Raw genomic sequence first — 23381 nt, forward strand, 5'->3', positions numbered from 1 at the left:
ACAATTAAAATAGATGTGGTAGGGAAGGGGTTGGTTGGGAAAGACAAAAATACATGGAGCTTCTGTTGTGCAGTGCTGTTTTTGTGTACTCATACACAATTGGAAGGAGTAACACATTCTGAAATTGTGGTTGTTCTTGTACTGTAATTGTAAGAAGTAATCATTTATTGATTATAAATGGAAGCATATTTCTTCATTACAGATTATAGTCAGCCCTGAACCATTGGCTAATTCTGGGCTTATATTTTTTAATCGAACTTCTATGAAGTTTAAATTATGCCTTAAGGAAAGGTCTGATTTTAATCAAGATAGTCAGTGCTATATGATTAAATGATAATACTAAGTAACTTGATAACTTGCTTACTTTTCTTTAATGTTGACATTTAGTTGATTAGACATGAATCTGATACGGTCTTTACCCCATGATATTTGGTAGATGTTGCTAATGTGAGATTTCCTGAGGAAAAAAAGCCTTTGGTTGAGCATTTTTGCATTAAAAAGTTATGAAACTAATTGTAATGTTGGTATTTGTATAGCTGAATGAAGTTGATGTCATAGGTATCCATAAATGTTTCAGTGACTTATTCTTTAATGTTTATTATTTTACTACAAAATATAGAAAATAAGCATTAGAAAAAGTAAAGGAATGTCTCACCCCTCTACCGAAACACAACCACTTTTAATATTTAGCTATATTTCTCACTGGTATTTATTCTATGCTCTTTTTACAAATGGTTATATGCTTGATTTTGGTGACTTTGCCAACTCAACTTGGAGTTCTGTTCCACATCTTCCAGAAATGTGTACTGCTTGGTGAAGGGCAACATCAAGAAGATCCAGGATAATTTAAATAATATATGACATCAAAGAAAGTAAAATGCAGAACCATATAGGAAGAAAGAAGGAAAACTTTTCCTTTAAAGTCAAAACTTCAAATGTGGTACAGTAGTAAATTGTACAAATTGTGATGTGAAGATGTTATAAAACGTTACAGAACTTAAAATTTTAAATACTGAAAAGGGTAGCTGCCAGTTGCAGAGGCGTCCCAGTGTCCTCCCTTGCCCTCCTGTCCATCAGGTATTTGATTCAAGTGGCAGCCATGGCTTTTCTGGAACTCAGCTACCTCAGAATTCCAGTCACTCTCAGGAGGGGGCCATTGCTGTAGGTAGATGCCAGCCATCTCCTTTTCCTTGGATGACACGAATGTCAGGGAATCCAGAACTGCCCTTTCCGCTCAGGATTGTCTGGTCAGGCATCTTCACACAGCACCTGATGCTGTGGCTCAGCAGTTTGGACCACCATGGCCCCTCAGTGGCGCTGAGTACAGGGTTCCCTTACAGTGTGCAGAATGGCTTCTGATTCAGCAAATCCTCAGAACTGCCTGAATGGCATTCTGGAGTAGGTGAAGATGATGAGATCAAGCTTCTCCGTTGTGTCTCTTTCAGATCCACACCTTCCCCTTAAAACTATTTCTCAGTCTTCACCAGATTGTTTTATCTTATGGTTTACGTCCTCTGAACCTCTTCTCTACTTGTTGAGATTCAAACCTGATTTTAGTAGGCTTGGACAACTTCACTTGGTTTTGCGGAAGTAGGCAGTATTGTTTAATAAGGTAATTGGGATAATTCCATGAATTGGCAATTTAGTATGAAAAAACAGGAATAGTGGAATGTTAGACACTGTGGAGGAGGTGAATGAGGAACTTTCTGGTGATCCTAAAAATAGGCAACCACCTATTCTGCCTTCCCGCGAAGCTGGCTCCGGCTATGGACCCTGAGCTGCCCAGGGTGCCATAGGTATTGTTGACACCACTCCCCGGAAAAGCGCTGGCTGTCGTGTCCTGAATGGCACAGAAAAGCTCCGTCTAAACCCTGTTCCCTTTCCCCTCCCATTCTCAGCATCAGGGCTGTGAGAGGGCAGGCTGTCATGGCCTGTGCCAGGAGGCCAAGTCTCTGGTGTTGCCCCTGTCCGTGGTGCTCCTTTGTTAGATTTGACCGACTGTGGGGCCATGAGAAGCCAAATCCAAGCCATCCTTTTTATAAATCATACTATCACCATGGCAGACTTTTAGTAATAAAGAATTTCTGTTCCCTGTCCCTCTATTTCTGTACACATGCAGAACTTAGTTCAAATCAGGATCAAATCACACCACCTTCTGGGAATTTTGCCTGTGTTACTAGCACAGGTTTCCCCATTAACTGAAAGTAGCACGTTCCTGTGAAACTTTCATAAGCCAAAATGGCTTAAAGCGAAGAAGCAATTACCATTAATTGATACGGAAATTTTTTTAAGTGTTCCCAGACAAAAAAATCACCCCTCTTAAGTTTTTCTGATACCTTAGGACACATCTTGCCAATGGATGCACAAAATGAATTGAGAAAATACACAGATGCTCATAGACACAGTTCGAAGCCAAGGTGGCTCGCTGTCAATCAGGATGTGGAGCGCAGTTCTGGGGGAGGAGCTTGGTGGCACCACCCTCACTGCTCAGGGTGTGCTGCCTGTAGAACAAACACGGTTTTTGCTTTTTGCCTTTTCGGTAATAGTGAAAACCCTCTTTCTGTTTTGGTTAGTGAAAACAGGGGCAAATGTAGGTCTTTTATGAAAGTGAAATGGCATAAGGCAAACTTTGAAAAATGAGGGAACTTATTAAGAGTAACTTTTAGTTACCTTTAGAGTAAATCCTTCATGTCTCCCAGGCAAACTTGTAATTAGGACCCTTGCTCTTTATAGTTTATGTATAGATTATGATTATGTATACTCCGTCCATAACACACTGTTGAGGGTGTAGTATTGCTTAATACATTTGTTTATTAATTGTCTATATCAGATGTAGTCCTTTAATGGTTGAGAACAGTTTGATCTGCAATAAAAACCCATAATTTAAGGTCTTGTCTCTTCCAGTATTAAATGACAATGTAAAATTCTTCCTTTGAAAGTTAAGAAATTCACTCACAAAGCACTTTCTATTAACAGAACTTATGTTGGACTTTGAAAATAAATCTTGTTAACAGCCATTAATGGTCAGAATTAAGCTTAGTGCATATTTAAATTGGCTCAAATTACTAGATGATCATTTTGTGATTTAATAGACAAGTCTCATTACCTTTATAACGAGTGAGAAAAAGCATTATTGCACCTGTTTTTTAAAGCATACATATTTAAACATTTATACCTATTTATTTTAACTGAGCATTGTTTCTGGTATAGGGACATTGAAGAAATTCTTTTGGCATATAGGATTAGTTTAATGGCATATTTATTATCTTTGTACTGAAGTACTGAGATAACTAGGCTTAAATTGAGTTGCAGATAAAATTAAGGGTATTTGTTTTTTATATCTCTGGGACTTAAAATTCTGCCTGTAGCTGACTGAATAATTAATATTTCATCTCACTAGCTTTCCTCTGCTAATCATTCTTGGAGAATATTTATAACTTTCACAAACCATCTATCTGTATATATAGTCACTCTGTTGTGTCCATTAGCGTAACAGAGAAAGGCAGTCATTCCCACACGTTGGGAGGGAGGGCGTCATGGGTATTTTTAAATATTCCGCTCTAATTGGTACATCATGTAAAGTCCAACAGTGAGTCACCCTAATTTGAAATCTGTTAAGGTTGGAACAGAGCCTGTCTTATTTGAGCATTTTTTAAAGGACACTTTACCTAGCCAAGAATGAAGGCTTTTCATGGTGTGCGTCTTGAGGAGTAATAATGAGTCCCAATCAGCATTTGAAGGGAGGTGTTTGTTATGGAGATTATGACAGCAAATCCCCACCGAGGCTCTGCCAGCAGCCACCACAGAAGCTTCGTTGTAGAAATTAGGGCGCGCCAGGCCTTGGTGCTCTCTCCTGGAAACTGGGTGCGGGGTGTCCCAGCCCTCTGGGAGAGAGTGAGTGCGGTCTCATGAGTCGTCAGCTCCGAACTGGAAAGAAGAGAGGCTAATGTTGGTTGTTTTAAAATGGAAAATGTGAATGAAACCACTGCTTCATGATCCTAACATCGTAGTCTGTTTAAATGGAATGTTACTGTGGAACCCTACTTAGCACACATCCGTGTGCAGTAAGACAGAGGGGACTGTGGGCAGGTATTTGTTTTCCCTTCCTATCAACTGATGCTTGGGCCGCAGCCCAAGGAGGTAATAAACACGTTCCCCTCTGTGACATCTCACTGTTGTTCAGAACACCCAGAGCATGTAGCTCCTTTTGTGTTCTCTCCTCATCTCACTTGCTAAATAGGCTTTCCTTTTATCAGCAACTGTGGTGTAGGGCCCATTTGTGACAGCCAGATTGTGAGTTTGCTCCTCACTTCCCTTCAGGGATCCAAGTCGTAATTACAAGCCATTCGATCCAGAAGCATCTGCTGTGAGAACACGCGGAGTTTCCATCTCCTGTCCTTGAGGCACGCGGAGCATAAGTAATTTGACATGTGCTTTCAGGACCATTAATGTAATGGTGGTAAGAAATGCTTCTGTAGCCGGGGCCCTAAAGGAGGACTGAAGGGATCTGCAAAGCTTTGCTTGTCAGTCGTTAGTGGCCATGGCCACAGTTCCCATCGTATGCGTGGCCCACTGGAGCCGGACCCCAGGGTGACCTGGGCATCAGTGGCCACCGTGATTCCCTGGGGTTTTGAAACAAGGGGTGACTCTCCTGCAGTTCTTTACAGTGGCCACGATGGAGTCATGATGGTTAATAAGCCTACGTATGATTCCACAAACCGGGCTGAGCTTCAGAAAAGGTCTTTGACAGTATGAAGGCCCTTTACGATTTACATACCTTCTAATGCCATTCCTACCCTGTGAAGCTGTCATTTTTCAGCACTGGTGAAAGGTAAAGAAACTGAGCCCAGAGACATTACATGAGCAGTTCTGCCAAGGCCGGGGTTTGGCCCAGATGGTTGTATTTTTGTGTTCTCTCTCTTTCTTCTCCAGGAACTGGAAACATGAACAGGCTAATTGGAAACTAATTTTTATGTGGGGGGGAGAAGTAGAGTGGGAGTAGGATGGGTGTGCAAACCTGAGGAGGGTAGCTGACCTTGGACTTCAGGGTGAGTAGTTAAAAGATTAATTTAGTAGCCCTTGGAAAGGGTGAGCTGGGCAGAGAGTTTTCCAGATGGCTCAATTTGTTGTGCTTATTTCCAAGAGTCTGTTCCTTTATGAAAAAGAACGTAGGAGAATATTTTATGACTTTTTGAGTAATTTCTTGCGTAATTTCACTGTGAATAGCATTGACCCTTGAGGGAATCAATCCAGTTTTCTCTGCACGTGGGCTAAAGTTATGACTACTTTGGAGCTCTCCAAGCATCAAATAGCCTGTTCTTTTGAGTTCTAATTAAATAATCAATTTCACAATTAATAAATAACTAGGTTTTACCTTTCTTTAACTGCATACATTTGAGATGGCATGTGTGTGTGTCTTACGCACAGGAAAAAGTTAACCTGTACATTTGCATTGCTGGATCCTTTGAGAGGATCTGAATCCTCCACAGCCTTAGCTATCTGATAGGCATCTTCTGTTCTATCATTCCCACCGTCTTAGGTCAACAGTGTGGGCTCAAGAAATGATCCCTCAGGGCAGGTATAGGCACAAAGCCTGGTTTAACTGAATATAATATGAATATTTCTTTTATCCTTCCTTCAATCTCTGCATTCAACTACACACTTTTGTCTGGGACTTATTCCCCTTTAATAATCTTCTGTTAGTTTCTCTTCCTGAAACTTTAGGGGAGGGTAAAGAGCCTGACACTGTAGAAACAGATTTGAATAAGAAGATAGACAGCTTTTACCTTTGAAGCCCATGTATGACTGAGTTTCTAGTTGCATCCAATTCAACACCCGTGTGTTGGGTGTGTTCTGGGTGCAGGATGCATGATATTAAAGGCTGAAAATGAGAAATAACCTCTGTTTTCACTCATCTTGGCATCCAGGGGTGTGAGGGCAGCCTAAAATGACCACCAAGTGAGTGGGGCTTAGCCAAGTGCTATTCCAGGGACACAGGGGAGAAGACTTATCTAACTGAGAGGAATTTGGGGTTAGGAGGGGAGAGAGCAGGAGAGACTTCCTAAGAGAGGGTAATATTTGAAGTAAGGTTGAAGGATATATATATAGTTTCAGCACCGAAGCTGGGAGGAAGGTGGATCAGGCAAAGGAAATTGAAAATGAAGGGTCTGGAGGCAGAACAGGACCCCTCCTTTGTGGGGAGCAGCAGGCGGGCCGTTCTGTTCAACCAGAACATGGTGTATGTTGTAGAATAACAGGAATTGAGAAGGTTAGGTTGTGTCCGTTTTGTGTGAAGGTCACTGCCAGGCTGCTACTTCTGCAGTGTAGTGTGGTGAGCACAGGCACACACCACGTTTCCAGGGTTCGGATCCCACAGTGCCACAGTCACAGCTCACTGTGTGAGCTTGGGCAGATTTCTAGAATTTTCTGAGCCTAATTTTTCTCACCTGTTACATAGAGGAGGATAGTGCCTGCCTCAGAAGGTTATGCATAGTGAACCGACTACTCCGTTTGGCCCCGGGTAATGCAGCCTCTCTGTGGTAATGCAGCCTCTCTGTGATGGATGGTAAGGGATGGATCAGGAGGGCAGGTAAGGGTAGGTGTGGGTTTGTTTCTCATATCTCCCTCCCACCTGTCCGTTCCTGTTCTGCCCTGAGAGGGAAGGATGAAATTGCTTTGCAGCGGTGATGGGGACTGTTGGACTCTCTTGCCCTGGAGCTTCGTGTGTGTTTCTTACTCCACAGTGACCTCTGCTGGGGTTTTAGTTTGAGTCTGAGCAAGCCTGGTTTGAGAGGTAGGTCTCTGCCTTTAAGACTTGTTGCTCACACACCTGGTTGAAGTCACTGCTCAGGTGAGGAGTAACCTGGAGGTGGGACTGGGGAAGAAAATGTGACCCGTGTGAGATAGGAGCCTTCAGGAAAAAGTATATTCATGCCGATTCCCTGCATCCCTGGCTCCAGGCATCTGCTTCTGCTTATTTTTTTCTTTGGCTTTAGTACATGAGAGTCATATTCATTCTGCATTGTGATCACCTTGCTAGGAGAATGTACAGCAGCAAAGCCCTGACAGATCCAGAAATGTCACTTCAGAGATGAGCACCACATTTTTAAAAAGATAACACAGAAAGATTGTTTTCTTCCCTTGCTTTGCCTAAACCTGTTATTTTGAATTCCTTTAATGTTATCTATTCTAGCCTTTTAATCCTATATAGAAGGATCTTTTGCTTTGTTAAAAAGTTTTAAAAGTTCATGGGGTTCAAAATAAAATCACCAATCAATGATAATTTTAGTGTATGGTGAATAGGATATAATAATGTGATGGTATTGAATCTATATGTAACATTTGCTGGTGTGTAAGATGTTTTCACATATATGACTTTGCTCACAAAAATTTGTATTATGAGTTAACAAATTTAATTATATTAATTGTATCCCCTTTTACAGAATAGAAGACAGTGCTTAGCAAGGTAAATGTCCTGTCTTACTGCTGGTTAAGCGGTAGGGTTTGTGATTTGTACATCCAATCTTTTGATTGCAAATCCCCAAGTCTTTTCTTTGCCACCATGCTAATACAAGAACCTAACCACCTAACCAGAGGAAAAAATTTCTGAGTTGCTTAGGAAGTGTTAACAGTTTTTTTTTTTTTTATAAATTATGGAAGTTCATATTAGCATGACATCATTGAATTCTTGTGATGATGAGGTCTAGGAAACTAAACTTCCTTGGGAAAAGCTTCCTAAAACATAGTATGTTTGAGGATAATTCCTAAGAGAATATCTAGATATGAAATAGCTGAAGGATAGAAAAAAAATTTCCCAGCAGTAGGGGTTGATTTAGAAATAAAGAGAAACACACTGGGATTAAGTGCAGCTCAGGTTTAGGATGTAGGCAGGCATCAGTGGCCTTGGACAAGAGTGGATTAGGATTCACTGGATCATGGCTTCAGTGCAGCTTGCACAGTCCCAACATGACATAGTGTCTGGAACATGGGATGGGGGCAGCTGACTTGAACTCAGCCTCCACAGGTATCAGTTTCCTGTAGGTTTACTGACGAAGCAGCACTGGGCTTGTCTGTCCCCAGGGTTGTGAGAAGCCAGAGGTGTGTGGAGGGTGAAAGGCCTTACTATAAAGTACGCTATAATTGAGAGTATGTTGTTTCAGTAGTTTCCCTCATTTGTTTATCAAATCTGTCCATATTTTCTTTTGTTATCTAAAACCAGGTTGATGAACTTATACATATATACGGTTCAACAGTGGATGGTGCTTCCCGAGACAACACATGGGAAATCCAGACTTACATTCATTTTCAGGATAATCAGGGAGTTACTGTAATGATCAAGCCAGAACACAGAGTGGAAGATGTTTTGACTTTAGCATGCAAGGTAATAGACTTTGCTGCAGAAATATATTTCTTAACAGAAATAATCATGAATGTTGCACTTTTATGCCTTTTAAATATATGTGGTATTTAAGGTCTCTCTTTCTGTACAGGGGAACATATTAACATATTTATTAATTAATGTAGTTCTTAATTAGTATTCTCCTCCATCTCTTAGAAGAATGAGTTGTTAGGTCATACCTCTTGCCTTTATGAAGAACCCGAGCTGTTTTGCTGAAATCCTATAAATACATCTTTTCATCTAGGATAGCTATGAAGGCTGCTGTCACTTAAGTAACTTAAGAGATGGTGCTCTATAGGAGAAGTGTCACAAACTTTGAAGTAGTCTGATTTAATGCTGAATAGTTCTGTCAAGTTTCTCTAGATTATATGAATAACTTGGTACCCTCATAGTAGCTTCATAGAGATTGCTATGAGATGATGATTTATTCATTATTCAAACTGGGTTTTATTTCTTAAAAGGGCGTTTTAAGTCTTAAAGCCTACTGAGGTAGATGAAGTAGACGCAGCAACATCAGAGCAGATGTTTTTAGACCACCAGGTGGCATAGGAGAGCTTAAATGTTTTTTAGTTTTCAGACAAAATGCAATCAGGTATATGAAATGGTTAAAAAGAAAGACAAAGAGTTTGGTAACCTTTATCATGTACTTTTAATACATGTATATAATCTTTAGTTTTAGTCCTCCTTTGTCACTTTGACTTAAACTTTAGGATACTAGACATTTATCCACGTAGCTTATATTCTTACGAATTTAATTTCCTTTTACTCCATTATGTAAAGTTTTTATCCAGACAGGCAACAATATTGTTATATTCCAATGATACCAGTTATTTAATTGATAGTTTTCTAAGAGATAGAGGATGTCAGAAGAAGTGGGTGCATTAGAATAAACCTGAGGTAATTTCTCACTTTTGTAAATGTGTGTGTTTTTATGAGAGAGAGAATATTAGAGTGTGTGTATGTATGTGTATACATTTTCCTTTTGACCACTTCTTGGAGTAGGAAATTCCTAACTCTGTAGTCTGTAAAATATGAGATTGTTCACATTTCACAAATTTCTCTACTTTAGTAATAGGAAACAGCTTAAAGTCAGGTACAACAATATTTGACATTTGCTGAGATGTGAAGATATATTCTGCTATCAGATATAAACTACCCTGACCTCTTAAAAATACATCTGCTTTTAGTGACAAGCAGTATATTTACAGAAAACCTTAAAAATAATTATTTGTTCTTCTTTCTTTTTTTGCACAAATTTCAGCTAATACAGAGTTAAGCTCCGCAAATCAAACACGTATTCCTTTTAGAAGTTTTCAGTTTTTAATGAAACATGATGAATTGAGAGAGAACATTTAAAATCTGAATAACTGTCCTTTTCCTTATAGATGAGGCAGTTGGAACCCAGCCACTATGGCCTACAACTTCAGAGATTAGTAGATGAAAACATCAAGCGCTGGATTCCTGCACCTTATGAATATGTGCAAGAACTGGCAAGTGTGCAGGAGCTTTCGGAGGGAATTTGAATCACACCTGTGGCCTCTCGGTTTAAAAATACGCTTTTACATAAATTAAATTTTGTATTAATGAAATGATGCATTTAAAATGATGTGATTTTGGGGGAAAATTCTGTTGGAATCTGGCATCTGGTTTGGGAACAGTAAAAATAAATTTCCAAGATAACCATGACATCCAATCCTCTGATTTTGTTGTTTTTACCTTTTGCAGGTTTACGATGAAATAGAAGTTGTCCCGCTAAACATTTACGACGTGCAGCTCACAAAGACTGGGCCCGTGTCTGACTTTGGTGAGCACGAGGAACACCCTGTCAGGGAGCTGTGGCATCCGCCTGTGCCTCGTCAACCCTTGTATCTTCGCACCTAATGTTTTTTTCTTTACCTTTACATTTCAGAAACTATGAATTAATTTCTGAACTTCTTTTTCTTCCTTCCTTTCTATGTGTTTATATTAGTAGGCTGCAGAGATATGTATTCATATTAGGGAAATGCCAAATAATTAAAAAGACTTGAGTATACAAGTGATGAGAAATTTGAAATGTTGGTGATGATGAGAGCGTTTACTGTGTGCTGGGTGCTGTTCTAGGCTGAGTAACTCATGACCCATGTGGCACTTCTTTTCATTCAGTATCTTTGCTCTTAGTTTTCACCTGTCTAGAAGGCCGCCATTCACTACTTCCCCCACCCCCAGTCGGTCTTTCCCAGTGTGTAAATCCCACAAGCTCTGCAAGAACTAATTAAAGGTCTAACTTACTTAAGGAATCCTTACCTGACTGCTTTAGCTTCACTTCAACAATTAAGAGTATTACCCAAATCACTTTAGGGTATTTAATGCTTGCATTTCTGTTTGTACATATTTAACCTTGGCTTTGAGCTCTTTGTAGACTGTGTCCATGTCTTAAAGTTCCTTTCTCTCTTTTATTCTGTCTTTTACCCTAGGGACTCACTAATTAGATAATGGTCAATACATATCTCCATTGAAAGATTATTTCTTATCTTGTTAAATATATTGATGTTATCATTTCCCTTAAAAGGGCTCTGGCTGATCAGATTCTAGTCATTGTTTATGTGAAAATTAGCCTTTTATGATTTTTTTTCTTTTTATTGATATAATTGACATATTCTTTGTTGCTTAATCTACATAATTTGTTTTGACCCAAATGTTATGTTGGTCTTTCCTCTGGAAACCTCAGCATTCTATGTTTCTACCTGCCTTATTCTACTTTCCACCATCACTGTTTGTGGAATTTGTATGACTTTGAATTTGGATGACAAAGGGACTGAATCAAGACATTTACAAAGATACTTTTTGGTGACCACAATCTGCCAGGCTGTGCCCGAGGCACAGAGGAAATGGGGAATGCGACATCCCTTCTGTTGCCAAAGAACTCCCAGTGTTATGGGACCAACACCCAGAGCCATGCTCCCAGTAGTGGGATCAGAGGGGGCTGCTCTCCGAGTCAGGGAGATGCTTTAGAGCAGGGAAATCTTCCCCTGTTTCACACAGTCATATTTAGGGTGTGGTCCATATCCAAGCATTTTTCTACCTACTTAAGCTGCCTAACTCGATGTAGAGTTTTTTTTTAAACAAATATTATGTATTGAACTGAATTAACTTCAGTAAGAGTGTGTTTTGGTTTCAACTTTTAAGAAATTTCAAAAAAAATGAAATTGGGTAAAATATACATAAGGTTTACCATTATGACCATTATTAAGACTGGTTATAAATGCCAGCACAGTGACATTACATGCATTCACGTAACTGTGCCACAGTGAACACCATCTGCAGCTGTTTTTATCTTGCAAAACTGGAGCTCTGTACCTACTACAACAGCAATTCACCATTCCTCCCCTCCAGCCCCTGTAACTGCCCTTCTTGTTTCTGTGTCTATGAATTGGACTGCTTTAAATACCTCTTATAAGTGAAGTCATACAGTATTTGTCATTTTGTGACTGGCTTATTTCACACAGGTCTATGTGCTCAAGGTCTGTGCTGCAGCAGGGGTCAGAATTTCCTTTTTATGTGTGGAATAATATTCCGTTGTATGTTTTTACCACACTTTGTTTATCCATTTGTCAATGGACAGTCAGGTTGCTCCCACCTTTTGGTGATTGTGAATAATGCTGCTCTAAGCGTGGGTATAACATGTCAATTTTTAAATAAGGCTGTGTACTCATAGGTCTTAACTTTTAGGTCTGACAGGTTCATCTTTTTCTGCCGCTGCTAGATAGCTATGCTTTCAGAACAGTTGTGATCGAGACTTCCTCAGAATACATACTTAGGAGCATAGGTATTCAAGGTTATACTGCTGATTGAGTTGGAGAAATGAGCTCATGCTGAACTTGTTTTTCCTTTTATTTTAATTCGCAGGGTTTGCAGTGACAGCACAGGTGGACGAGCATCAGCATCTCAGCCGCATGTTTATAAGTGATGTTCTCCCTGATGGCTTGGCATATGGGGAAGGTCCGTGTGGAACAGGGAGTCTCTGTTCTCTCTTAATTCAAAACTACGGTATCAAGTCTGGCTAGTGAAATTTTCTTCTTACAGTTTTATCAGAAAATGGTTTCTCCCATGATTTTAAAGAAAGTAAACTTACTAGTTTAATTGAAAGTGCATATGCATATATAGAGAGGGAGGGAAGGAGAATGATTTCTTGTGTATTTTGAAACAGAGGATGTGTATACACAGAGAAAGAATACATGCATAAGTACAGATGGATGGAGAAGGAGAATGTGAGAATCAGACAGGCAGGCAGACACAGATAAACAAATGTTATTTCCTGGGGCATTTAGCATCAGATAAATAGAGGAACAATTAATTGGAGTGACACAGGTGGTTTCCCTTTCCAACTATCCTTTCTAATACTAGCCTTGGCAGAGCTGACATTTGTTGCAGTCTGGCTGCCATACCTTTGGGCGCTTTCTTGGAGGTGTCCGACAGAAGAGCCCTTAGGAGTACAGGGCTTGAGTTTGCAACTTACTTTCATCTTCACATTAGAACATTACCCTCAGTAATCTCTCTTTCTTTTTCCTTCCTCTATTTACCCTTAATTATTCTCAGGGCTGAGAAAGGGCAATGAAATCATGACCTTAAATGGGGAAGCCGTGTCTGATCTTGACCTTAAGCAGATGGAGGCCCTGTTTTCTGAGAAGAGTGTTGGACTCACTCTGATTGCCCGGCCACCGGACACCAAAGGAACCCTGTGTTCTTCCTGGTCAGACAGCGACCTGTTCTCCAGGGACCGGAAGACTCTGCTGCCCCCTCCTAACCAGTCTGAGCTTCTGGAGGAATTCCTGGATAACTTTAAAAAGAATACAGCAAATGGTAAGGCTTTGCTCTTTCTTCCCTCTAATGACTGGTACCGACAGCTAATATTTTTAGGCTGTAATTTTGCTTGCAAACTTAGATTATTTAAGCTGTTCAAAGAATGTTTTCTCATGTATTAGGAGAAGAACACAGATGCCAACCAAGTAGATTTGATCAAAATTCTGTGCATTTTCATAATTACAGCATTTTCATGCAAATAGAAAATAATTATTTTGTACAAAATAACCTTCTTTAAATTTGTAGGATCTTTAAAAATCACCCATGATATTTAGTATTGTAATTGCTTTGTGATTGAATGTGGATGAAAGGCAACATAAATGCCAAAGTTGATTTTCTATTCAGGTCAGTCCAATGCAAAAACATTTTGCAGACATCTATTGTGTTCTTGTAATAGTTGATACAGTTCAGTTCTTCACCTCTTTTGTTTAGTACTGCTTTCTCAGTAAACTGCAAAATTTTGTGTAGGTCCTGAATTTAAAAATTTTGTAAAGACCTAAAGATGAAAGATTGTATGCCAGTTTATTTTTTCAAAAGGTAAAATTTCTGTATGAGGAAGTCACTTGAAACTTTGCATTACTGAGCTTAACATTTATGTATATTTCATAAATTTTAGTCAAGTAAATTAGAGGATCCAGCTAATACTTTTGTAATCCTGGAGGAAATTGGTCAAGCCATCATAGGGGACTAAGCATAGGGTCTTATGTTCTAAGCACATAAAGTAGTTTTTATGCTTAATTACAATGATAACCCATTTCCAATAGAAATCACTGCATGATTACCAAAAATTAATGAAAAACACAAAAAGAGAAGTTGTTGAGATAGATTTAATTACAAAGCAAGTTTATTAGGTCATTTTTAGAATTAAAAATCAGGCTGTAAGATTTATGGTTCAATAAGGTACATAGTGCTTTCTCCCCCTCTCTTGGGGCTTCACTCCAATTTAAAATTAAATTGACTATTGGCATATAAAAGTGAGTGTCATAAAACCAAAATTATGATGGAACTAATTAATTACTTGGTTATAGTGGGGCCATCATTCAGCTACTCTGGGCTGCTGCAGGCGGCTTGAGTATTCATTCACACATGCCTGCATCCGTTTGCTGGATTCATTATACTTGAGGGATTCAGGTAGTGCCTGTTATCTCTATGTGTTTCATCATAATCAGAAGTCATTGCTGAGTCTATAACACCTTTAGTACTTGCAGGAATTAATTTCTATAGAAAGCAGCAGAAGTGGAAAATTTACCTTTTCTAATAGTAGGGATCAAGAGGTCAGTTAAGCTTGTTGACCACTTTTGTTTTGAGGTGGGGGAAGAAGACAGAAGACAAAATCCTGGGTATGTTTGGTAGCTATTACATTATTCATCCTAGGGAACCATTCTAATGGTCTCACCCTTTGTGACTTACCCGAGGAATACCGATGTTTGAGTACAGAGCTAGTCAGCCTGGGAAGTGCTTCTCCAAACTGGTCTTCCCAGAGGTACCCCCCAGGTGCAGTGTCCTTCGCAGATGGAGCTTTACCACCAGGCAGGAGAGCCGCTGGCCGCTCCCTGGTTTTCTGGTGAGATGGCGCGCCCTGCAGTGTGGATCGTCCCCCCAGGGAGGGCACCGCCACCTGCGTGTCCTGGTTGTCCTGCCTGTCCCCTTTGCCGTTCTGTGGTATTGTGCTTATGCTGGAAACAAAACTACAACTAAGGACTGCTTCCCCAAACACCTGGCAAAGTAGAATGTGTATATTCATATAGCTTATGAAGGAAGGTAAATGCCTGGGAGTGGCCATCTCAGAAGGAAGTCTGTCCATTTGTAAAGTTGGGGGAAAAAAAAAGTAAAAGATGGGTAGGTGAGAAATTGAAAGAGAAAAGAGAAAAAAGAGTGAGCTCTCATTTGGGCATAATATCAGGATTCCATGAGAAGCCTGCGTCTGTGGAAATGGGGCAGGGTGGCGACAAGCATGGAGGTTTTGAGTCACACCTGGGTTGGAGTCCTGTCCTGCCCTTCACAGACCTTGCACCCAGCCCTCAATTGGTGGTGGGGGAGGCGGGGGGCAGGGGGCAGCAGGACATTGGCAGGTAACACTTTAGTGTGCTCATCCCCTGCAGAGAGAAATCAGAGGTGTGCACCCAGCTCTTCAGGTGGCCCCTGGAGATTGGGCTCCGTGGCAACCTCGTTTTCACACCTTTTCTGGGCTTTGTACCCTCCTCTTCTCACCTTCCATATTGCCTCCCTTGGGCTTCTTGGGATCATCTTCCAGCAAACTTCTGTCCTCCTGTCCTGGGCCTAGACACTGCCCCTGGGGGAGCCCAGCAGAAGAATTCTGATGTGGAGGGTAAGCCTTCCACCTCCTGCCCTAGGACCTTCCTGTGAGGTTGAGGCAGTCAGCATCTTCAATAGCCAGTGAGGCGCGCCTTACATGGACTTCTGAAAATGTGATTCTCCACTTCTCTTACCTGAGCAGCTTAATGTTAAAAATTACCTTGATTTGCTTGGGGATTGAATTAGAAAATGGTAGTCTCATTTTCTTGCTCCCCCCAAATAAAATTATGCAAAGAAGATAATTTAAATAGCTTTGAAAAACAGTGTTTTCCTACAACTTTGAGTCACACTCAGGAGTAGCCATTGCAGGGTCTCCTTTCCCTCGAGGTCACGGTGCCTCGGCATTGCCAGAGGGCGACCTGGTGCTTGGGAGGAAGGAGGGCCTCGGTCTGCTCTCCGGAGGAGCCCTCCCTCTGCCTGGAGATAAAAGCCCAACCGCTGGCTCTCCGGGAAGGAAGACCTGCTTCTTTAATCGAAATGCTAAGAACATCAGAAGGTGGAAGAAGAAGCCGCCAGCCGTTGTTTGGGGCATGTCCTAACTATCCCAGTTGAATATTTACTGACCCCCTATGGTGTGCTTAAAATGTACAAGACCCTGGGAATAAGTGAGGCCAGAGGTCAGGGCTTTTTGTCATCTTTTGGCTTTGGTCAGGTATCCAGAAATTTCTGTTAGTTAGCCTTATTGTCTTTATCAGGTTTGGGGAAACAACACACCTCTTATTATTTATGTATCTGACTGAAAGAAGTGTTGGTAACAGTGACAGATCCCAAGGAGCCAGGGGGAATGATTGTGGCTTGCCTTTCTAGAAAGGACGCATCCTACTGGCATACATCCTCATTGGTATGCGTAGTGTTTGGGGAAATAGTTCTCAAATGTCATAGTGCTTAAGACTCCACCTGATGAGCTTGTGAAAATTCAAATCCCCGGGTCCTGCCGTCAGAGGGCCCCCTTCAGGAGAGTGGAAGTAATGCGGCTCCATTGTTGACCTGGGCTCCCTCATGCTGCCCAGGGCCACTAATCTAAAGGAGGTGGGTCTAAACCTGAGAGGCAGGACCTACCCTTTCCTGTACCCTCTGTGCCAAGGTTTGAGGAGTAAATGAGATACTATGTGTAAAGCCCTCAGCAAATGACAGCTGTTGTGCTTGTGTGTTGCATTCCCAGCCAGGAATCACATGCCCAAGCCTCCACCACTGTCCCATGTGCTCAGAGTGCTGCAGGTGGGCTTGTTAGCTCACCTCACCTGTCCTCAGCCCGCCCTCAGGAAACGCTGTCCCATTCAGCAGACTGAGTGCACTGAAAAGCAAAACATTCCAACAGCCACCGACTTTGCAAACAGTCAGGAATGCATGGAGAATTGATGAATGTTCAATATTAAGTTTTTTTGGTTCCTTAGGAATAAATGAACATTTGGTTCTTGCCTCTAACTATTTCAATTCATGTTCTAGTTATCTGCACTAGAAAGAGATGAAATATCTATCAGCTGTATTTGATTTGAGCAGAAATATTATCTGTAAAGACTCTCCATAGAGAGAATTAATTTTACTGCTGGAATCCCCCAAAGAGGCTGTGGTTATTTTTGGCCAACAAGGCTGCCATTGAAGGGATTGGACACACCAGCCCTGTTTATACTGGATTCTTGTTAATGCTGTTTTGTGATTTATGTTGTAACTCCCTTTTCTGGTGTATGCCATCTTTTGAAAACTTTCAACAGCTTTTAAGAGTGTCTCATTGGTTCCTGAACAAAGTCTTTATGTAAACACTGAAATTGTTGTGACATTAATATATTCTCTAGCTATAAACAGCTATTAATACTGCATGTTGGGGTGGGGGTATATTTAACAGGAGCCAAAATAGAAAAGATTTATGTTCCCGCTCCCGTTTAGACAGCATCAGCCCAGCAAATGCTTACAGACGATAAAGGTAATTGCAGCCTGGAGTTATTTTTTTAATTCCCCACCCCACTTTGAATCACCCCCTTTTAAAACTAATGTATGAGGAGTGTAGAGCCTCAGGCTACCATAAGCCACTTAGGTGCAAATTTACTTTTTGGAATGAATTGTTCCTGGGAATGTGTATGTCCCTTATACAGCTTTTCACCAGGGGAAGAATCGCAGAGCCAGCTCCGATGTGGGGAACCCATTCATTTCCTGTTCATGAGAGCAAGAGCATCCCAGCCCCCACGGCCCCCTTTAGGGTGACTGACAGCATTTAGCTCAGAGAATGCTGTTTGTATGCGAAGCTGCTCTGACAGAGTTTCTCTGATTGCCACTCCAGGTCCCCACATGTAAAAACTTATTAGAGTTCCTAAAGATGGTTGAGGCATTTAAAACTTAAGAAAAAAAAAGTCTGAGTGGGAAATACTGGTTTTACCAAGACACAGAGAACTTTGGTCTCAGAATTGTTAGTTTCTTATAACAGTACTGAAGGCAGATTTCAGTTTCATCCATGAGTGTGTGGTTTTTTGTTAGCAGTTTGCAGTTGGGGTGGGGAGAATGAAGGTCCTTGGGTACTAATTCCCTTAGAAAAGTGTTGTTGGGGAATTTGGTTCTCTTTTTCTCATTCATTCATTTATTTACTTGTTTATTTAACAAATAAAAATAACGACTAAATGTTACGAGACCATAAAGGTGAATTAGACATTATTTTCCACCCTTAAGTTGAATAGAAAAAGTAAAAGCACATGTAAGAGATAATTCTCAGTTAAAAACCTTTCCGTAAAGAGAATTAGAGGTCTAGCTCAGAGTAGAATTCCGATGGATTGTTCTGTTTATTTTGAGCAAGGGGTCCACAATGGAGGCACGGAAATCAGAGGAAGCTTAGCATTTGATCTTAGCATTGCAGACGGACAGGTAATGGGTGGGGAGGTGTGTGATGGGGGGCAGGAGGGCATGTCACATGGAGCATGCAATTTGGGACACATGCAGAAAACGGAAGTCACCTGGGTAGTACGTGAACAGAAAATAAAATCAGAAAATCTTTTGGGGCCAGACTCTAGAGAACCCTGAATCCAGGAATTTATAACCCATTATGGCATAAACTAGTGAGTACTGAATTATTTTCCCCTGTCTTATATAAAATACAGAGGATTTGCCTGGTCATTTAATGACCACTGGAGTGTGGCTGGAAATGCTTCCAGGTAGATACTTTTCCCCCTACGTATCAGTTTTCGTATTCCAGTACTCAAACTTCATTCCATTGGGTCTTAAAGTATCGTTGTTTTTGATGACCATAAGTCCCTTGTAAAATAAATACTCAAATGTTTTTGGGGAAAGAATAAATAAATGAATCATGTAGGTGCCCCTCAGTGAGCTTCAGAACTGTGCAGATGTATCCACTAATAGTGTGGTCCTTACAGGTCGCCTTTAGGTGGTTTAGGCCACCTGACATTAAATGCAACTTGGTGCAAATCTACAGAATTTCTCTGAAGAATACTGTGAAATGTCTGTTGGATGTGTCACTTTTAATAGCCACTTGAGAGTTTGGGATGACTGGTCCAGATATAGTCTCCTGTGCGTGCAAAAGGAGCCAGATCACTGTAAGGAAATAGGCCAGGGAAACTATCAGCCATTGTTGGAAAGAGGAAACTTTTTAGCCTGTCACATAAAAAAAAAAAAAAAAGATCTGTCTGTTCCTGTGGATGTTACAGGTACCGGCTGCCAAATGATGCTTGTTTGCTTCTTCATTTTTGCTCCCCTTCTTTTGTAATGGGTTTAAAAACGAATGATCTTCCTGACTTTATTCCTCCCTATGAAGGGATTGAGACCATCAGGAAGGGCCAAGGCTGGGCATCTCCTTATTAGCTCTCACTTCTATGGACAGCTATATTGTGACTGTCTTTAATATTTTGGATGGGTAATACATGTGCACGATGACAGTCTAGCAGTGTAGAGGGTTAAACAGTGATGGGTAAGTCCCCCTAAGCTATATAGTGAAGTGTTTAAGCCATGGACACAAGCCAGGCAACCTGGGTTCAAGTCCCGGCTCCCAGCTTGCCCACTTACCAGCTGTGTGACCTTGGCTGGGCAAGTTGCTTAGCCTCTCTTAGTTTTTGCAACTGTAAAATAGTCTAGGGTTTTCATGGGGTTAATGAGCTAATATTTGGAAAAATAGATCATGACTGGTACAGTAAAAGTGATATAAGTGTTTGTTAACAAAATAGATAAATTTCTCCTCTGCTGGCCTTGGCCACCCAGTTTCTTTCCCAGAGGTAATCATTATTCTTCTTTTCTTTCTCTTCCTGGTCTGGAGACTCTTAAATGTTGGGGAAAATGGTGGGGTATTTTTCTGCTTTGTTTTTACAGCATCATCGCCTAACACAGACACCTGTGGTACAGGCAGACTATGGCCCCCATGGATGCCTCATCCTTGGAACCTGTGAATATGGCAGAAAGGAGGGAATGGAGCTAGAACAGAATATAGCAGAAGGGAGTGTAAAGATGCGATTAGGTTAAGGATCTTGAGATAGTGATGATATTTGGGATTATCTGGGTGGACCCAGTGTAATCACCAGGTCTTTATAGGACAAAGGCGAGAAATTCAGAACCTGAGCAGATGTGACAAGGTCAGCAGAGATGGGAGCAATGTGGGCCTGTGAGCCAAGGTATATGGGCAGCTCCCAGAAGTTGGAAAAATATGGAAATAGGTTCTCTCCTAGGTCCTCCAGACGGCGTTCAGTCCTGCTGACCTTTGTTAGTCTTCTGACCCCCAGAACTTCCAGACAATACATTTGTGCTTATGTGCCAAGCACTGTTTGTTGGCAAAGGTGCAAAAATAAAGAGCCACAGCTCCTCACCTCCCTTCAGGGTGCTGCTAGTGGCTGGGTTGCAGGTGGTGACAGATGTGTGCACGGGCAAGGATCACAATCCACCATCATGGTTGGCCTAGTTCCACAGCTGCTAAACTTATTGGACTCCAGATCCTGTAACGTAAGAAGTGATCAGGGACCCCAAAGAGCTTTAGTTATGTGAGTTGCAGCTATCAATATTTACTATACTAGAAATTTAAACTGAGAAGTTAAAAAGAAATTAACTATTAAAACTTATTGTAATGCAACTGTAATGGATCCACTTTAACACAATGAGCATATTTTTAACAAACCAGTTCTTTAAACACCTCCCCCCCAAAAAAACAATCAGAATAGCATTGTTTTGCATTTTTGCAAATCTTTTTAATATGTGTCTTAATAGAAGACACCTAGATTTTCATATCAGCTCTGCATTCAGTCTGTTGCAATGTATTGTTTTGGCGGAAGTGATGTGAAGAAAATCCAACCTCATGTAGATACATAGTTGCAAAAGGGGACTATTTTAATAACCTTTTTAGATAATTGTGGATATTCTTTAATATTACACCAAAACTCAACAGTGGGAGTGCCTTTACGGTTTGTTGCAATGTGGAATCTGAAACATTTATTGGTGGACTTTTCGTACTTGGTCACATTAAAATCCACTGGCCTATCTAGCACTTTGGATCTTTTATGTATATATTATTTTGTAACATGCAATGGTTGGTTGGAAAATATTAGGTCACTAGATTATGCAGATCTTTCAAATATGGGCATTTCATTATACGACATTAAAGTCACATTTCTTAGTATCACCACTAATCTCATAAGAAAAGTTTTGAACTCTTGGGAAGCTGCCAAGCTCAAGTTTTCCAAGATTTGACTTTTTTGCTGGACAGTTTGAGTTATATCTACAAACACTGTCAGTGTTTTTTTTGTTTGTTTGTTTACTTTTAGTGCAGCTTGAGAGGCTCCCTTTGTGCATTTTCAAGAAAATGTTTCTGTCAGTTGTTATGCAGGTAAAAGTTGTGTTTTGTGAATAAAGCAGCTAATTCAGCTTGCAACACAATCATGTAAGTGCATTTTCTTGAAACAGCTGTTGTAGGAGAGCTGTATGGGTACTTCCTGAATGTGTTCCCCAGGATTGAAATTTTAAAAAATCTCTCATTTTGCTGCCTCATTGAAGACATTCCCAAGTGGACCTGTGTATTTCTTGATTAAAGCATATGGTGATGCAGAATTGATGACGAGTGACAGCTAGCACTGCGCCTCCAGGTGGGCTACGATGCCGGCAGACCTGCCCACCATTGTCTTGCACCATCAGTGCAGATGTCCTGAGAGAAAGAAAGGTAAATGACATGTAGTGTTATTATGAAAATAATTTTGAACTTGCAGACCCCTTGAGAGGGTCTCAGTGGCCCCAGGAGTCTACAGACCACACTTGGGGAAGCGCTATGATAGTTCCTAAGGAGCAGGAAACTCACATTCCAGGTTATCAGAGCCACTTTCAAGGGGAGGTTTCCCTTCAGACGTAAACCTTGAAGAAAGCAGAAGTTGGGGGTGGCACCGTCTTGCTGTGGGGAGATGTGTGAGTACCTCGGGGTAAGGCACAGGCAGGGAAGATAGAGAGGGTAAGACTGGACGGATGAGTGAGGGCCAGGGCACAGAGGGTCTCGTGGGCCGGGCCGAGGAGTTTGGGTGATGAGGACCCGCGCGGGAGGGAGCAGGGGCACTGAAGCTGCTGATGGCCTTGTGGAGAGGTGGTGAGGCATGGACGCGGCTGGACTGGGCGGGGAGGTGGGTGGCAGTGCGCTGGCAGGACGGGGCCTCTGCATCCCTCCGTCAGAGCAGTGCGGATCCTCGCTCAGTGCAGCATCTCCGTCTTACTTGTATTTTATCACCAGTAAATCACCGGACACATAAGTAGAGCCAGTCAATAAATATTTGTGTGAATGTATAAATAAATGAATAAAGGATACAGGAATGATAGGACTTAAGCTTTAAAAAAAATACCCCCAAGTCTTCCATTTCCAGGATTAACTTTATTTTTCAACAAGTTGCTAATGCTTACAGTGTATCTAAAATGTAGTTTGTTTAAAATGTGGAAAATAAAACTTGTAGCCAAGATGGGAATCATGGCTTTGTTTAGGAGATTGAAATTGAGGTCAAAAATTGATCTTGAGAAATTTTTTTCTCCTTGAAGTGGGGAAGTGAACTGGTGTACTTCATTTTAATCTTAATCCTGAAGTCAGACACTTAAATTAGTCCATGAAATGAGACCTGCAGTTTTCTACCCCCTCCCTCCCTGGCCATGGTGTACTCATTACTCATGAAGAGTGCCCTCACATCTTGCTGAGAAGCTAGTGGTCTCCAGATAAAGAATTATTTTTTCCTTCTATTTACTCACTGATATTTAGTGATTGCCTCTGTGTGTCAGGCCCTGTTTTAGGAGTGCTAGAGATACAGCAGTGTAAACAACAGGTTAAACATGCCTAGTCCCCGTGGAACTTGTATTTTAGTGCAGGAAAATAGCTCATAAACAAGACTAAGTAAATTATATTGTATCTTAACAAGTGATAAGTGCAATAGAAAATAAAAAGATTTGAGTAGAAGTGGTTAGGGTGCAGTTGTAAATAGGGCACTGACAGTTGTCAGTAAGATGGGGGCACCAGAGCAAAGGCTTGAAGACAGGGCTGGAGCCCTGGGGGCATCCGGAAGGAAAGCTTTCCAGGCTCAGGAAACAGGCTCAGTGCCCTGAGCTGGAGATGTACGTGGCATGTTTCCGTGTCAGCAAATAGTCCAGTGTGCCTGGAGAGGGGTAAGGAAGTGGGGAGCTGTGGGAAGGGAGGTTCCAGAGGACATACGAGGTCAGTTCAGGAAGGACTTTACTCAACAGTTCAAGGTCTGGTGTTTACTCGGAAGGAAATGAGGGCTCATCCCATATTTTTGACAGAAAAGTGACATGATCTGACCAGTGTTTTGAAATATCCCACTTTGAAACTAGATTGCAGAGACTGAGGGGCAGGTGGGGGCTTTTGCAGTGT

General features: G+C 41.2%; 1 protein-coding gene across 12 annotated transcripts in view; it reads left to right on the forward strand.

The window, feature by feature from the left end:
• Positions 1–23381, forward strand: part of TIAM2 (TIAM Rac1 associated GEF 2) — a 279674-nt gene that overhangs the window by 206031 nt on the left and 50262 nt on the right. For all 12 annotated transcript variants that reach the window (XM_073219792.1, XM_073219786.1, XM_073219788.1 and 9 more), the window contains 5 exons: positions 8219–8380; positions 9784–9888; positions 10124–10202; positions 12284–12376; positions 12974–13237. In XM_073219792.1, coding sequence (XP_073075893.1) covers positions 8219–8380; positions 9784–9888; positions 10124–10202; positions 12284–12376; positions 12974–13237 — 703 coding nt within the window. The remainder of the gene's footprint in view (positions 1–8218; positions 8381–9783; positions 9889–10123; positions 10203–12283; positions 12377–12973; positions 13238–23381) is intronic.

Source organism: Manis javanica, chromosome 13 (genome assembly GCF_040802235.1).
Source record: "Manis javanica isolate MJ-LG chromosome 13, MJ_LKY, whole genome shotgun sequence".
Classification (NCBI taxonomy): domain Eukaryota; kingdom Metazoa; phylum Chordata; class Mammalia; order Pholidota; family Manidae; genus Manis; species Manis javanica.